The sequence below is a fragment of the Cupressus sempervirens genome, chromosome 5 (genome assembly GCF_028749045.1).
Source record: "Cupressus sempervirens isolate cs-2001-9-10 chromosome 5, ASM2874904v1, whole genome shotgun sequence".
Taxonomy (NCBI): domain Eukaryota; kingdom Viridiplantae; phylum Streptophyta; class Pinopsida; order Cupressales; family Cupressaceae; genus Cupressus; species Cupressus sempervirens.
The window spans coordinates 570,674,372-570,687,736 of record NC_143122.1 but is presented as its reverse complement, the minus strand read 5'-3'; the positions used below and the strand labels follow the sequence as shown (position 1 = coordinate 570,687,736).

At 36.9% G+C, this 13,365-nt stretch overlaps 1 protein-coding gene across 1 annotated transcript in view; it reads right to left on the bottom strand.

The window, feature by feature from the left end:
* The window catches only part of LOC149557212 (soluble inorganic pyrophosphatase 6, chloroplastic-like), a 96,305-nt gene that overhangs the window by 13,094 nt on the left and 69,846 nt on the right, over window positions 1-13,365 (bottom strand). The window contains exon 5 of the mRNA XM_089831928.1: window positions 7,838-7,936. Within this exon, the coding sequence (XP_089688054.1) occupies window positions 7,838-7,936 (99 nt within the window). The remainder of the gene's footprint in view (window positions 1-7,837; window positions 7,937-13,365) is intronic.

The following is a 13,365-nucleotide window of genomic DNA, read 5'->3' as shown; positions in this document are numbered from 1 at the left end:
AGGCATGATGATTGTTCAAAACATGATAAACCACGGTGACAAGAACTGGCAGCAATTGATGTCATCATACTGTTGATCGAGCAACTTGGGTTCGAAATCATCTAGCAAAACCACCACGCAGTAGGTCGATTCTTCCATTTCCCGTGAACAAAATCTAGTCAAGCAAAAACAAAGAGAAAGGATTACTGAAAGCACCAAACCATATCATAATCTTGGAAGAACCTCTACAAACAGCATGTAAAGAAATCCACCACAAAACTCACGGGCCATGAAACCAAAACCATAATAGCATTACGAGTGTTAAAAACCACAGCAATCATCTGCACGGCCAAATTAGGACTTTTCTCAAAATTAAACTGCAAAGGAGCAAAATTCTTATTCCTACATGCTTGACGAAGCTTGATGCTCCAAAGCCCCAAAACTAAGCCTTGCATCTCCAAGCACTCCAGGTGTGGAAATGGGATCACTTGGAGGTCTCACATTTAAATCTAGAACCAATCGTGCATCCCCTTGGAGACCCACAATATAGACATTAGCACCACCATGAAGACCAACAACAGAGCTATCACCACAATCTAAGGCATGACATCTCGGCTTGTCCACAATGTTCTTACGGTCCAGAATGTCTAAAAAGGAAAAAACTTTCCACTGCACTTTATAACCAGCTCTTTGCCTAAACCACACCCAAACTTGTCCAAACTAAACCTAAATTGCTTCGTAAACATTTTCTACAAAGCCTTTTTCGCACTCTCATAAACCAGCATATAATCATGGCTTGAAAGCAAAAGTTTTCTTGGAAAGAGAGCCAATAAATGGTTCGCCAGACCACAAATCATACCTTTGAACCACATGTTTCAACTTGTTATCCCCCAGAAAGACAAGGCCAACCACTTTGATGCCATAATTTCCAGTAAAGATACAGATTGAAGCAAATCCATCACATTTGACAAAATGCACAAAGACCAATTGTGATGGAAATACAAATCTTTTAATTTGTGGAAAGAGCGATTCCTCACCAATTGTTTACCTTATAGCACATCTAGTTTTGATATTGCTGCAATGAACATTGTTGATAAGGCCTCATCATCAATGGGCACCGAGAACTCCACTTCCCAAATCTCAGGAGTCAGGAAAATTCTGTAATTCCAAAGGAAGAAATCAACATCAAAGCAATGCCATTTTGCACAAGGTTGGCATACAATACCCTTCGCTGTCATTGGAGTTTGATCAGAAAACAGCAAATCAAAGAGACCAAATTCACACTCTCCCCCAATCCAAAGTAGAATGCTTTTAAGCAACAAATTCTATATGGCATGTGCTTTGTGTTGAGTATGGCACAGCACTAAGTACCATCATACACTCTCAATTTCAGAAAGACAAATGCTTAAAATAGAAAATGGTGGCATACAAACCAAACCTCCAAAACATCACTAATGACATAATTAATACCCACTATATGCAGACATACACATTTCTGATGCCATCATCTTTTCAACTGCCACAAAATCTCCAATATTTCCACCATGTCACAACCCCTGCCACCTCACACCCACAGATCCAAACCTTGGAATGATATGCAGAACCAGCTGCCCGGCACTCAAAATCTTTACAAGGCCATCCATAAACCTATAATATGATCATAGCAAATTGCACACCCTCCTGTTATAGAAACACATGCACGGACTCCTGGAGGACAAGCTCTTGCAAAAAGAGGTTCTTCTGAATGAAAATAGCCAGGCACAAAGATTCAATGATATTATCATCACAACCCCAATTCACCAAAAAATCAGCAACCCTGTTACCCTACGAAGAGTGTAAGATATGTGAATGTCCAGAAAAGAGTCCATTAATTCCCAGACCTGCTGTAAAACATATTTTAAATTCCAGTTAATGATATCATGATAGATCTCATAATACACGCACTAATAACTATAATAGAATCCCCTTCAATATGAATCTTTGTTAGGCCCATTCTTTTTGCTAGGGCCAAATCATGGTGCAATGCAAGTGCTTCTGCTAAACTGTTAGTCTCAGAATTAATAGGACATGGTTTTAGTGCTACTACTTGACCATGATAATCTCTCAGACATATACCAATTCCTGATTTAACTGGATTACCTCTAGATGCTCCATCGAAATTAATTTTGATAAACTCCAGCTGAGGAGGAGACCATTTAACATCCCTTCGATCAACAACTTGACCAACATTCCATTGAGAAACAGAGCCAAAAGGAATCTGGATTCCCTTACAAGCATTCAGCATTCTACCATCCCATGATGTGACATAGAGACTATGACCTTTGCCACTAAATAAGTTAGCATTAAAAACTTCAACTACTGCCCTCTCAATCCCCTCCAGGACCATATGCAATTGGTTAACTTCATTCTGAAAAATATGTTTATTTCTTTCCCACCAAATAGCCCACACCACTGAAGCAGGAATACATCTCCGCATACAAGCAAATAATGTATTCGGATACAATGTTGGCCATGATTGAAACAAATCCCAAAGCTTCAGTGGTAATGGCATACTATATGCCAGTTTTTGAAGCACAAAAGCCCAACATAAATTAGCAAAAGGACAGTTTCACAGTAGATGATCAGTGGTTTCCTGTATACCTTGACATAATACACATTTGAAAAAAAAAATTTGATAACATTCATAATATTAATATTCTCATTAGTAATCACAATATTAAAAAATTATTGTAAGGATGACTAGGAATTGTCTAACCATGAATCCAAATTTTGGAGTCCATTAATTTGAAGTTAGCCATGTCAGTCATTGCAATAGACACATTTATTGGCAACAATCCACGCTTTCTTGTGGATGGAACACAAAAATCTAGCTTCCCTGAGAGCTTCATGACCATCGTTATATAGAATAAATCACAAGCATACATGTAGAAACCCATGGCTGACAATATTAATGTTCGAAAATGCTATCATTATTGTTGGTTAATAGTTTGCCCTCTTTCTAACTTGGCTTTGTCTTGACTCTAGATGCCCAAAATGTGAGGAAACAAAAGGATGTCACCAACAAATGGGTCAATGTATGTGTTATAGTCACCAAACTCCAACCAATGAAATAGCGCCACTTGTCTGCCATGATGTACGTAGCTGGAAGATGGACCCGCACTGCAAAAGTGAACAAGAGAGTTAAGACCTAATCTTAGTCGTCAGATCTTAAAGATCAATGCATATCGCAAGTTCATAGGTGATTAAAGATAACCCGGAGTCAACACGGTGAAGCAGCGAAAGCCAGTGATTGCATGGTCCTGGGTTGAATGATGAGTTAAGATTTTAAGTTGCAACCTAGCGAAAATGGTAATAGTTAACTCTAAATGGTTATCGCAACATCACAGGCAATTAAAGTTCACCTGGACTTAAAGTGGCGAAGCTGCGAAAAGTAACCCAGGGCATTCAAATATTGAACAGTCACATGGTCGCAAGGGCTAAAGATAAATCATGAGTTAACGTTGCAAACCTACGAAAGCCAGTAATCGCATTGTCGCAAGCGGTTTAGGTTAATCATGAGTCAAGGTCCCGATATAACAAAAACTAAAGATTGCATGGTCACTAGCAGTTAAGGGTAACCTAGAGTTAATGATTGTGACAGTGGGAGAGATGAGAGCGGTCAAGGTGAACAGTGTTCACAAGATCGTTGGTTAAGAAGCATTCGAGACATTTTTAATTGCAACTTGGCGAAAGTAACAATTAAACCTTAAATCGCGGTAATTAGGCAGTTAAAGGTCTTTAGGCCGTGAAACTGTGAAGGGTACATAGCAGTTAAAATCTCAGGCTATCGCATGGTCGCGAGGAGTTAAAGTTAATTTTGAGTCGAAGTGACAAAGCTGCGAATAGTAAACCAGGATAGTGATCGCATTATCGCATGGAAAGAATATATCGTATGAATGACAGTTGTGAGGGAGTGACAAGGATTAACATGAAAAGGTTGCCATGCTTAAATCATGATTGTTGATAAGAGATCAATGGTGAAGATTCAAAACTGTAGTAACCGTTGAGATATGAAATACAAGATTTGGTGCCAAGGTGATTGTTACAGATCAAAGAAGAATATGAATCATTTTGAAGGGTTTCTAACCATTTTTGCTTTCTTTCTCTAATGTATTGAATTGTAACAATGACTGTTGGAATTATGAGCGATTCAAATGCTTTGTTAATGTAATTGATGAATATGTAACTAGCCAAGAACCCTAAGAGGGGACTTATATATTTAATTTTCCAAGTTAATAGAAAGGATCGGCAAGTTTCATGCATTTTCTCCCCTTGTAGCAGAGCCTATTGAGTGAGAATTGAGAGGTGTATGGAATGAAGGATTACATTGATGTCTGCAACTAGGTAATGCGATGTTTTAATTCCACTTAGAACTAGTATGCCTAAGTTTCTTTCATTGCCTCCTTCAACTAAGCTAACATGCATGTAGATTAGAATTTCTGGAATTGTAGGACAAGTACTTGTGAAGCTATCAGTATTTGGGCTAGTTAGAGTATTAGTGCAGTGTTACTAGTATGGGTAGTCAAAGTGCTATCTTTCATAGGTATTTCTGCTCTTTTCCAAAGCTGCATAACATCCTGCATTTGTGATGTGACGTTAGGATTGAAGTGTGTTGGGAGTTTGCCACTAGGTAACCTTCACTGGTCAAAGAGCCACTTAGGGCCATAGATGTCCTTCTTCCATTAGATCTCCTTGCATCACATAGTCTTAGATACATTTAGGAGTAGAGTTAGTGTTAGACCTAAAACCTCGCCTAGGTTGCTTATGTCTATGAGTAATCTTTTTAGCCTCTTCTGCTCTCAGGTTAAGAGCATACACATAGTCACCCTTTTGATCACATAAAAATATCATTCCAAGTATATCTTGCATATAAGGGAGTTGTACCTTATAATTCAAAGGGCAGTGATATAACACATACACTGACCCATTTGTTGGTGACATCCTTTTGTTTCCTCACAATCTGGATGTCTAGAGTCAAGATAAAGCCAAGTTAGAGAGAGGGACAAACTGTTAACCAACAACTATATCTTGGCCTTCTCAAGAGCGGTCAATACTTCATGATCCTTATTAATCATCCTTAATACCATAAAATCAACAAGGTTAAAAAAATGTATTGGTAAACTAGAACACACTAAAACAACAATGGAAATTCATCATTGAGAGATATGATGGGTTCAAAGAGTCTGCAAGCAATTTTGCCAAAAATATGAAAAATACTTCTCTTCAATTATTTCAAGTACTTCGCTCATAATAATACTAGCTTGAAACACACAGATATATCCAGTTATAAACTACTAAACAAATGCATCCAGTAGCAGGAAAAAATGTAGAGATTCATAGCAAATCTGCTCATTACTAACCCAAAAAATCACAAGGAGATTCACGAACTTTGTTCATATACATCACCATACCACAAGCCTAAATGTAAATCACTCCACTCTCTTTGTATCCAAATCTAAACGTGGAAATCTTCATATTTGCATGTTGATAATATCGATTAAGAAATAAACTGTGGGAAGGTTTGATAGTTGGATAAAGATCTCAACTCCTCAAACGGCTAGGTCAGAAACCTTGTGGAGGCAATGGTTAAGAAAAATTGATTCTATATTTGGAAAAGTTTCTGAGATACAGAAAGGTGAACATTAAGATTCTGGAAATCAGAGAGCTTGATCTCTCAACTGAAAAACCATACAGTAGACTCCTCCAATTCCTTAAAGAGGACTTCAAGGATCTGCAGAATCAGGCTGGGCAAACTATACCAGAATTTTGAGACTCGGGCTTGTCTCAAAATCTCAGTACATTTGGGAAAGTAAAATATTAAAATATCTTACAAAAAATCATGAATCTGGACCAGACCAAACCCAGGACTCTAAGTGATGAGTCTGGTAACAGTTGTCCATCCAAGACATCTTCAAGAATCAACACCATTAAAAATATGCTAACAAGGTCACTGAACATGTCAGTAAGGAGGATCTCTGTCAACCACAGGGCTCTAGCAGTTGGCAAACGATGCAATTGATGCAGGTGCTTTCTGCAGAGCTCGAAGTAGAACCTCTCTCATTGGATCTTGAGTTATGGATAGAGAATGTTTAAAAATGGAGACTTTTTGTGCATGAAAAAGGATATGGTAGCTATTGAGGATCTTTTAGAATGGCCTGATACTACAGCTAACAGCCTTCTATAGATTGTGTCATCAGTATCTGCTTGATAACAATTCAGCATTCATTATCTGCATATGCTCATAGTTGTAAGCCTACAATGAGATTGCTTTCTCTTTATGGTTGTCACTTTCACAATTCTAATGGGGCTGCATACGACTCGTTTATTGGCCTTGACAGGAGTTTTGCAGCTTGTCCCATTATATACATTTCAAGGCTCACAATTATTATATGTACCTGAAAATCAATAGATCCCGCACTGAGCAGCAATGGACTATGATGTATTATTCCTACCAATTAAATAGTTTTTGCCTTCTCTGATAAAAAGAGATAGCATGGTCCAAGATTCCAACAACATCGATAAATTAATAAATCAAAAGCGTAAGTGTCTAAAAGGAAACAAAGTGAAGAGTTTACAAAAAAAATGAAGTGAAGGGGTGCTAGGATATGACGGGCCATCGCTCTCCCTAACAATCGAAAAAACTCCCTTTATGGATTTGTTTGCGGGGTAAGGTGGTGTATGCTCCAATATTTTCAGGTCTGCCATAAATGGGAGGGAATAGCATAGATGATAGCTCTATGGATATGTCATATTGTCCATAAAGGCTTAGATTAGGGCTTTCAATGCTTATACTCCTTCTGAAGAAGCTTGATAAAACCAATGATCTATTAGATTGTATTTTTTAAGGGGTAAAAGTTTTGACCCAGAGCTATGAACCAGTGAGGCCATGAATGGGGGATCTCATCCCATAAGGGATTTTAACCTTGATGGCAGGAACAACACAACATGGCCATGCCAACAGTGGCAATAAGACCAATGATTTATTATTACGTATGCATAACTTTTTATGAGTATGCCTCCAATTTGCATGCATGGTATCAGAGCATGGAGGGTCTCTGTGCTTGTGAAATAAAAATTTCTAGACATATTGCAAATGAGTCTCGATATTGTTGCCAAATTAGCAAACTGAAGAGTTAGAACTATAGTATTTCATAGAGGAAGTAAAAAATTATGTATACACATTGTAGGGGCATTGATAAAAGTGAACTATTTATTTAGGTAGAAGGTGGATGCATTCTGCAAAAGTCACTCTAAGCAACCATATAGAATAACTTGGATATAAAGGTTGTTCCTGTGCACTCCTACTTCCAATGTCACTCACTTACCAAGGTGCTATGAAAGATTTTGCATCTTAAAGTTCTATGGAAGTGTATGGTGTGCTCCCACGTTATATGCTATTTAGTAATAAGCATTAGGAACCAACTAAACATGTTATATATTATTTATGGATTAGACTAGTATACATATGCCTACCATTTAGCTTATCAAAACATATCAATATCATATATTTGCATTTACTTATTACCACTTATATAGTGTCCTGCTAGCAATGTTCTCAATCAAATTACATCTTGAGCAGCAAAGAGCTCCCCTACTCCATCTGAACCATCTTCTGTTTATTTCCAATATCAGGTTATTGGTTATATTTGGGGGATTGGAAACTATCTAGTGTTATAAAAAATAGTCTCGTATGAAACCATAATCACAGATTTGAGGCATAACATATCTTCAGAAAAGAAAACAGTCCAAATTCCTCTTTTCAAAGAACTCGATGTAATTTGGACTCAGTCATAAGGAAATGAAATAATTACACACTAACCTTGTTTGCTGCCTTATTACCAAGGCCAAACTTATTGGCAGGTTTTCCATCTGGAATCTTGTAATCTCTAAACCAATCCCGTATTGCTAGTAATGTTCCCTGCAATGAGGTAAACTTGACAGTTACATGACAGTTACAAGGATGATAAACAGTCAACAATGAATCAACCTTACATTAATAAAGAAATAAGAATCACAATTGCTACAAACTAAACCTAGCATTATATCTTGTTTTTTGGAATCATTTGAGACAGCTGCATCAATCTGAAGAGCACATAGTAACCAAGCCCTTGATGAAAAAATGAAGAAAATTTAGTGGTATAGGATATACATCAAACACTTTATATGTACATACATACATACATATATATATATATATATATATATATATATATATATATATATATAGAGAGAGAGAGAGAGAGAGAGAGAGAGAGAGAGAGATAAAAGGAGATTCTAGACATTCATTTGTAAAAACAAATATGTAATACCAATATTTCCAAAAAAAAAAAAAAATCTTCTACAAAAGAAGTTATGCTCCCTAAGAATTGAGTCATGGAGGCTTCATGACAAACGCTCCAATGCAATTAACATTATTGTGAGTCAGTCAGCATGTATAGATGTAAAAAATAAGATGAAGAAGACAAGAACAATAACTTGCCATGCTCTTTGTTGAACTCATGGGATAACTTGGTGATGGCTATCAGTATTAAAGCTGAAAAGTTGAAGCTGGAAGAGTTTGTTGTACTCTCATCATCAGAAGAAAAAAGGCGTTAAGTCCATGGCTGATTATACAAAGAATGTTCTCACTGTGAGAGGGATATCACCGTAGCTGACTCTATGAACAATGTTCTCAGTGTGAGAGAGATATCTAAAGAGAAAGGAAGGAAAAAACTGGAGATATGAGACCTAGACCCAGAGGCAAAGCTAAATCTATGGCTAAATGTTATACAATGTTGTAAAATTGATCATTTCAAGAAGCAATGGAGACTGAAAAAAGCAGACTAGTGATCTAGTGATTCATCTCCCTCAAATACAAACTCCATCAACAAAGAAGTTGGAGATGTGTTCTTGGTATCTCCAAGAATGTAAACATGCGAAGATGAACGAATGATCAACTTAGAAAATTATTTTCATGCAACTCCCCACAGAGTGACTTTCCACATATGAAAGTTATGATAAGGATTAAGTCTTCTTAGGGGAGAATATATCTCACAAGATCATTGTTCCTGGAAAGGTCAAAATTCAAATTAACGTTCCAAAATGGGAAGGATAAAATTCTCTCTTTGGTGTTTTGCATGTGCTTGGTTTACCTGGAAATCTAATCTCTAGGAGTTAGATGAATGAATAATTTAGATGTGCAGCTTGTCTTTCACAATAACAGCTGTAAAAATAATCAAAGGAGCCATAGTGCTGGCAAACGGATTTTTCTATGGAACTCCATTGAACTTCATACTCGTATCATAAGTGAATGTAACAAATCCATAGTTTTGTTGAGGTGAGTTGTATGTCACTATAACATGCAGAACCAAATACTCAGTATCCCAGGATGAAACACTAAATCTCCAACTCTCTCTTGAATAAGGATGCTCATACGCTAAACAATGTATATGGATTGTGTGATCAAATGAGAACCCCTAGGTTCCTTCTTATTGTGGCCTTTAATTCAGTTTTAATGACAGATATAGTGGATATCACAGACAGGCTTACGTTGTTCAATCAATGGATATCAACCACTTCAACTATTTCAAACCAAACAGACTGCAACAAAGAGGGTTTAGAAAGCTATTCTACTCCTAGAATGTAAGAAACTGAGAATGTATTTGTGACTCTAATAGACTATGTTTACCAATTGACATCAACATAGCAAGTGTAATCTCCTAAGGTAGTGTGATGAACACAGCTGGTTCAATCTCTAGCCAATCTGGAAATTGACTATTTTTTAGTTTTTTTTGGAAGGGATTTGTAATTTTTTTGGTTTTTGAATGTATGTCTTTTTGGATTTTTTATGATGATTGACAAAATACAACTACACTATGCACGGAAGTAAAACTGAAACTAAATTCCAAATCATAGAGCTGAAATGCTTCTTATTGATTGCAATGTATATACAATTCAAGACAACACATCTATTAACTTCTGAAATAGAATTTGTAATTATAAAGGAACTTGGTATTGTACCTCCAGTTTTGAAATTCACGTAAACCTCTCCTACATTGCAGAATGTAATGTTCCATTCTGGGTGTATGAATTCGTACGCCTCTATTCCTTCCACAGAAGTACGTTGACAAGATCCGTACGGAGATGACAAGTCAAATGTGCCAAAGGCGTATGATCTGAGCCTAGGATGGTGTTGTACGGTGGTCTGTCTGATCTGTACGGTGATGACAGGAGTGTGGTACAGACTTGTGTATCTAGATGGTTAGTATTGTGTCCGTATGGTGAGGAAAGATAGTTGAGTATGTACGGAGGGAAAAATGGGTGTGTCATATGGAGGAAGATGTCATACAAAGGTGTGGGTAGGATTGTCATACAATGATTCAGAGGTTGTACGATGACCGTACGAAGGTATGGGTGGAGGTAAGAATGTATGGTTGGATGGAGGAGGATGAATGCCGCAAGTACCAATACGCGCCTTCGTCTCGATTGCAATGTCAGATCAATTGTAAGCAGTGACAACAATGTGATAATATATTTGACAAAAAATACCAAGGTCAGCAGGAGACAGTGAGACTTGGAGGTCTCTGGTACTGGTACAGCAATTTTTCAAAAATAGGAGACTGGGGTACTTCCCTGAGAAGAATAAAGCCATTGCTTTATTTTACAAAATAAATATACATGGAAACATCGATGAATCATCAAGGACAGTCAAGTGGGACTGAGATGAAGATGTAAACACATGAAATTATGGATTGCATGGGAAGATCCTACAAATGTGAGAATTATATTAGTAAGAATAACCAAGGAAGAAAGGACAGTTAAGCAAACATAACCTAGTCAACTCATGGTGGTTCAATGACGGGAGTCTTGTTTGTCAAGTCGAGCAATGGGTGATCAGGCACTCAGTGTCCATGTAAATCACTGCCCAAGGTAGGTTTAGTGGCAATTGATGCAGCTATAATCACTAAGGGTCAGAATAGCCATCAGTAGGATAGATAGATTGTTAGGAGGGAATCCAGAGTCTAGCTGGCTGAGTGGTTGACACTCTAACACCAGAATGCTCAAGTGGTAGGACGTGACTGTGTTCCTGTGCTCTTTCCCGCACAGGGTAGGGCCATTCTGAGTGGAGAGTGAGAGGGGATACACTAGGTCCGTGGTTGGGTGGTTAACCCTCTGTCAATGCTTTTCCTCTCCACCAATGCCAAGACTTGCACAAGACGGATCAGGATTCAACCTTAGCCTAATGTAGATGACGGGTGTCTTATTCTTTTACATATGTATTAAATTCAAATAGAGGTATAATTAATTAAGTTGTTGCATGATTTTCCCTTCCTTATGTGAAAAGCTACTAAGTGTATTAGCTAGTTAATGATCTTTCCGTTTCATGTTCATAACTGTTAAATTTCAATTTCTCTTTATTGTTTGATAGTTAGGATATTTCCACTAAGCAATTAATCTGTTCCAACACTAAATTCCCTTGCTCAGGAATATATACATATATTGCTCTCTTTTGTGATAAAGGAAATCAATTAAAGGATAGGAAATTGGGTCATTACAGGTTTGGTGTAAGCAAGTTCACCAAAAATGCAACCAAAATATCTTCCATTCAACTAAATATTACTTCAAACCAACGTGAAATAAATCCTAATCTAAATGAGGAAATGTAGAAACCATACAATACTCCTAAGCAACGCAAGTAATCCACCATGAAGACCAATAATGAATTAGCAATTACTTTGATAGCATTTTAGCAAAAATTTCAACAAGTCTCTCTTTTACAAATGACAAGGCCTTGGCCTTTTATAGTAGTTCCCAATACAATGAGTGGCCATGATTGATTTGAAATCAAGATCAAAGATTAATCCACCAAAGCCTTAAGCTACCTAACTGGCACAAGCACTAAATGCTTCCCCAATTACATTAAAGCACCATCATGTGGGCCAATAGAAAAATTGCATTGCTTCAAAGAGCCAATTAGAAATAGATTAGGTATAACCCCTAGATAAAGGGGCAACCATAAATGGGCCAATCGAAATGAAACACCACTTTGTGGGCCAATTAGAAAATAATAATGTTTTTATTGACTAATCAGAAAATAGGTTAGGTAGAGGCATTAGATGACTTCCACATGTACACTTAGCGTAATTTGACTGGTTGAATCTTGATAGGTGAACCTTTGAATTTTCTGATTGGCTAAGGATGAGTGAGCACCACCTCAGCATGCCTACCTTATAGACTTGTCAAATATCTCTTGATAATGAGAAAATATCTTTTAATACTCGACTTATTAAATCCTTGGTGATTACTTCATCTTCATAAATCTTCTCTATTTCCTCATTGACATAACTTGAATTTGCTTTTTCTTGAATTCTTGATTTCTTCTTGATCCCTTGATCTTGATCTTTGCACTCTTAGTAGCAATTTAAGTACTACATGTAATTGGACTATCCATTTGGACTTGGATTTCCAAAAGAAATTCAAGTTTGAAAATTATCTCCTTATTGATATGAGCATTATTCCACAACAACATACATAATTGAATACTTAATATTCCAAGATGAAATAGAAAATCTCTAACTCTCTCTTGAATAAGGAAGCTCATATGTGAAACAATGTATCTAGATTGTGCATCAAGTGAAACATTCTCAAGGTTCCTTCTCAATTGTGAACTTTCACTCAAGTTTTATGATGAGATATGCTGATTATCACAAACGGACTTACATTATTTATTCAATGGTTATCAACAACTTCAACTTCTTCCAACAACAAACTACTAAGGGATGAAGGATTTAGAGAATTATTATACTCCTAGAATAGTAGCTTTGAGGCATTTGTTGAAGGCATGGAAGAAGGGATCGTCAAATGGAAGATAATCATAGTAAGTTTTGTTTTGGGATATAAGATAGTTCCGATCTGCATAAAGAGAGCATAGGAATTAAGGAAGGATTAATGGGAGAAGGAAGTAACTTCCAAAGGGGCAGCAATGATGGAGGGTTATGGCTCTTTCAAGGGAGGTAATTGTAAAATGGTGTGACCATTAAAAATGGAAGACATGGTAAAGAGGTGTGATCCTTCCTCACAAAAAATATAGAGGGGGAAGAAGGATCAATATGGAATGAAATTGGAAACTTATCTCTTCTTCTAATCAATTAAAATAAGAGATAGATATCCGAATGTAACCTGCAGATCAAACTGTTATGTTTTGGTTGAAATAGAATATTACACATTATACAAAAACCATTCTTGAATCACTCACTATAACCCCTTAAGGGGATAGATTGGCATTGTGTAGCAAAAGGAGTAAATCCTCACAAGGTAGGTGAGTCCCAAGATGGGTTGATTTTAAGGAGAGAAGGAATTAAGGCTTAA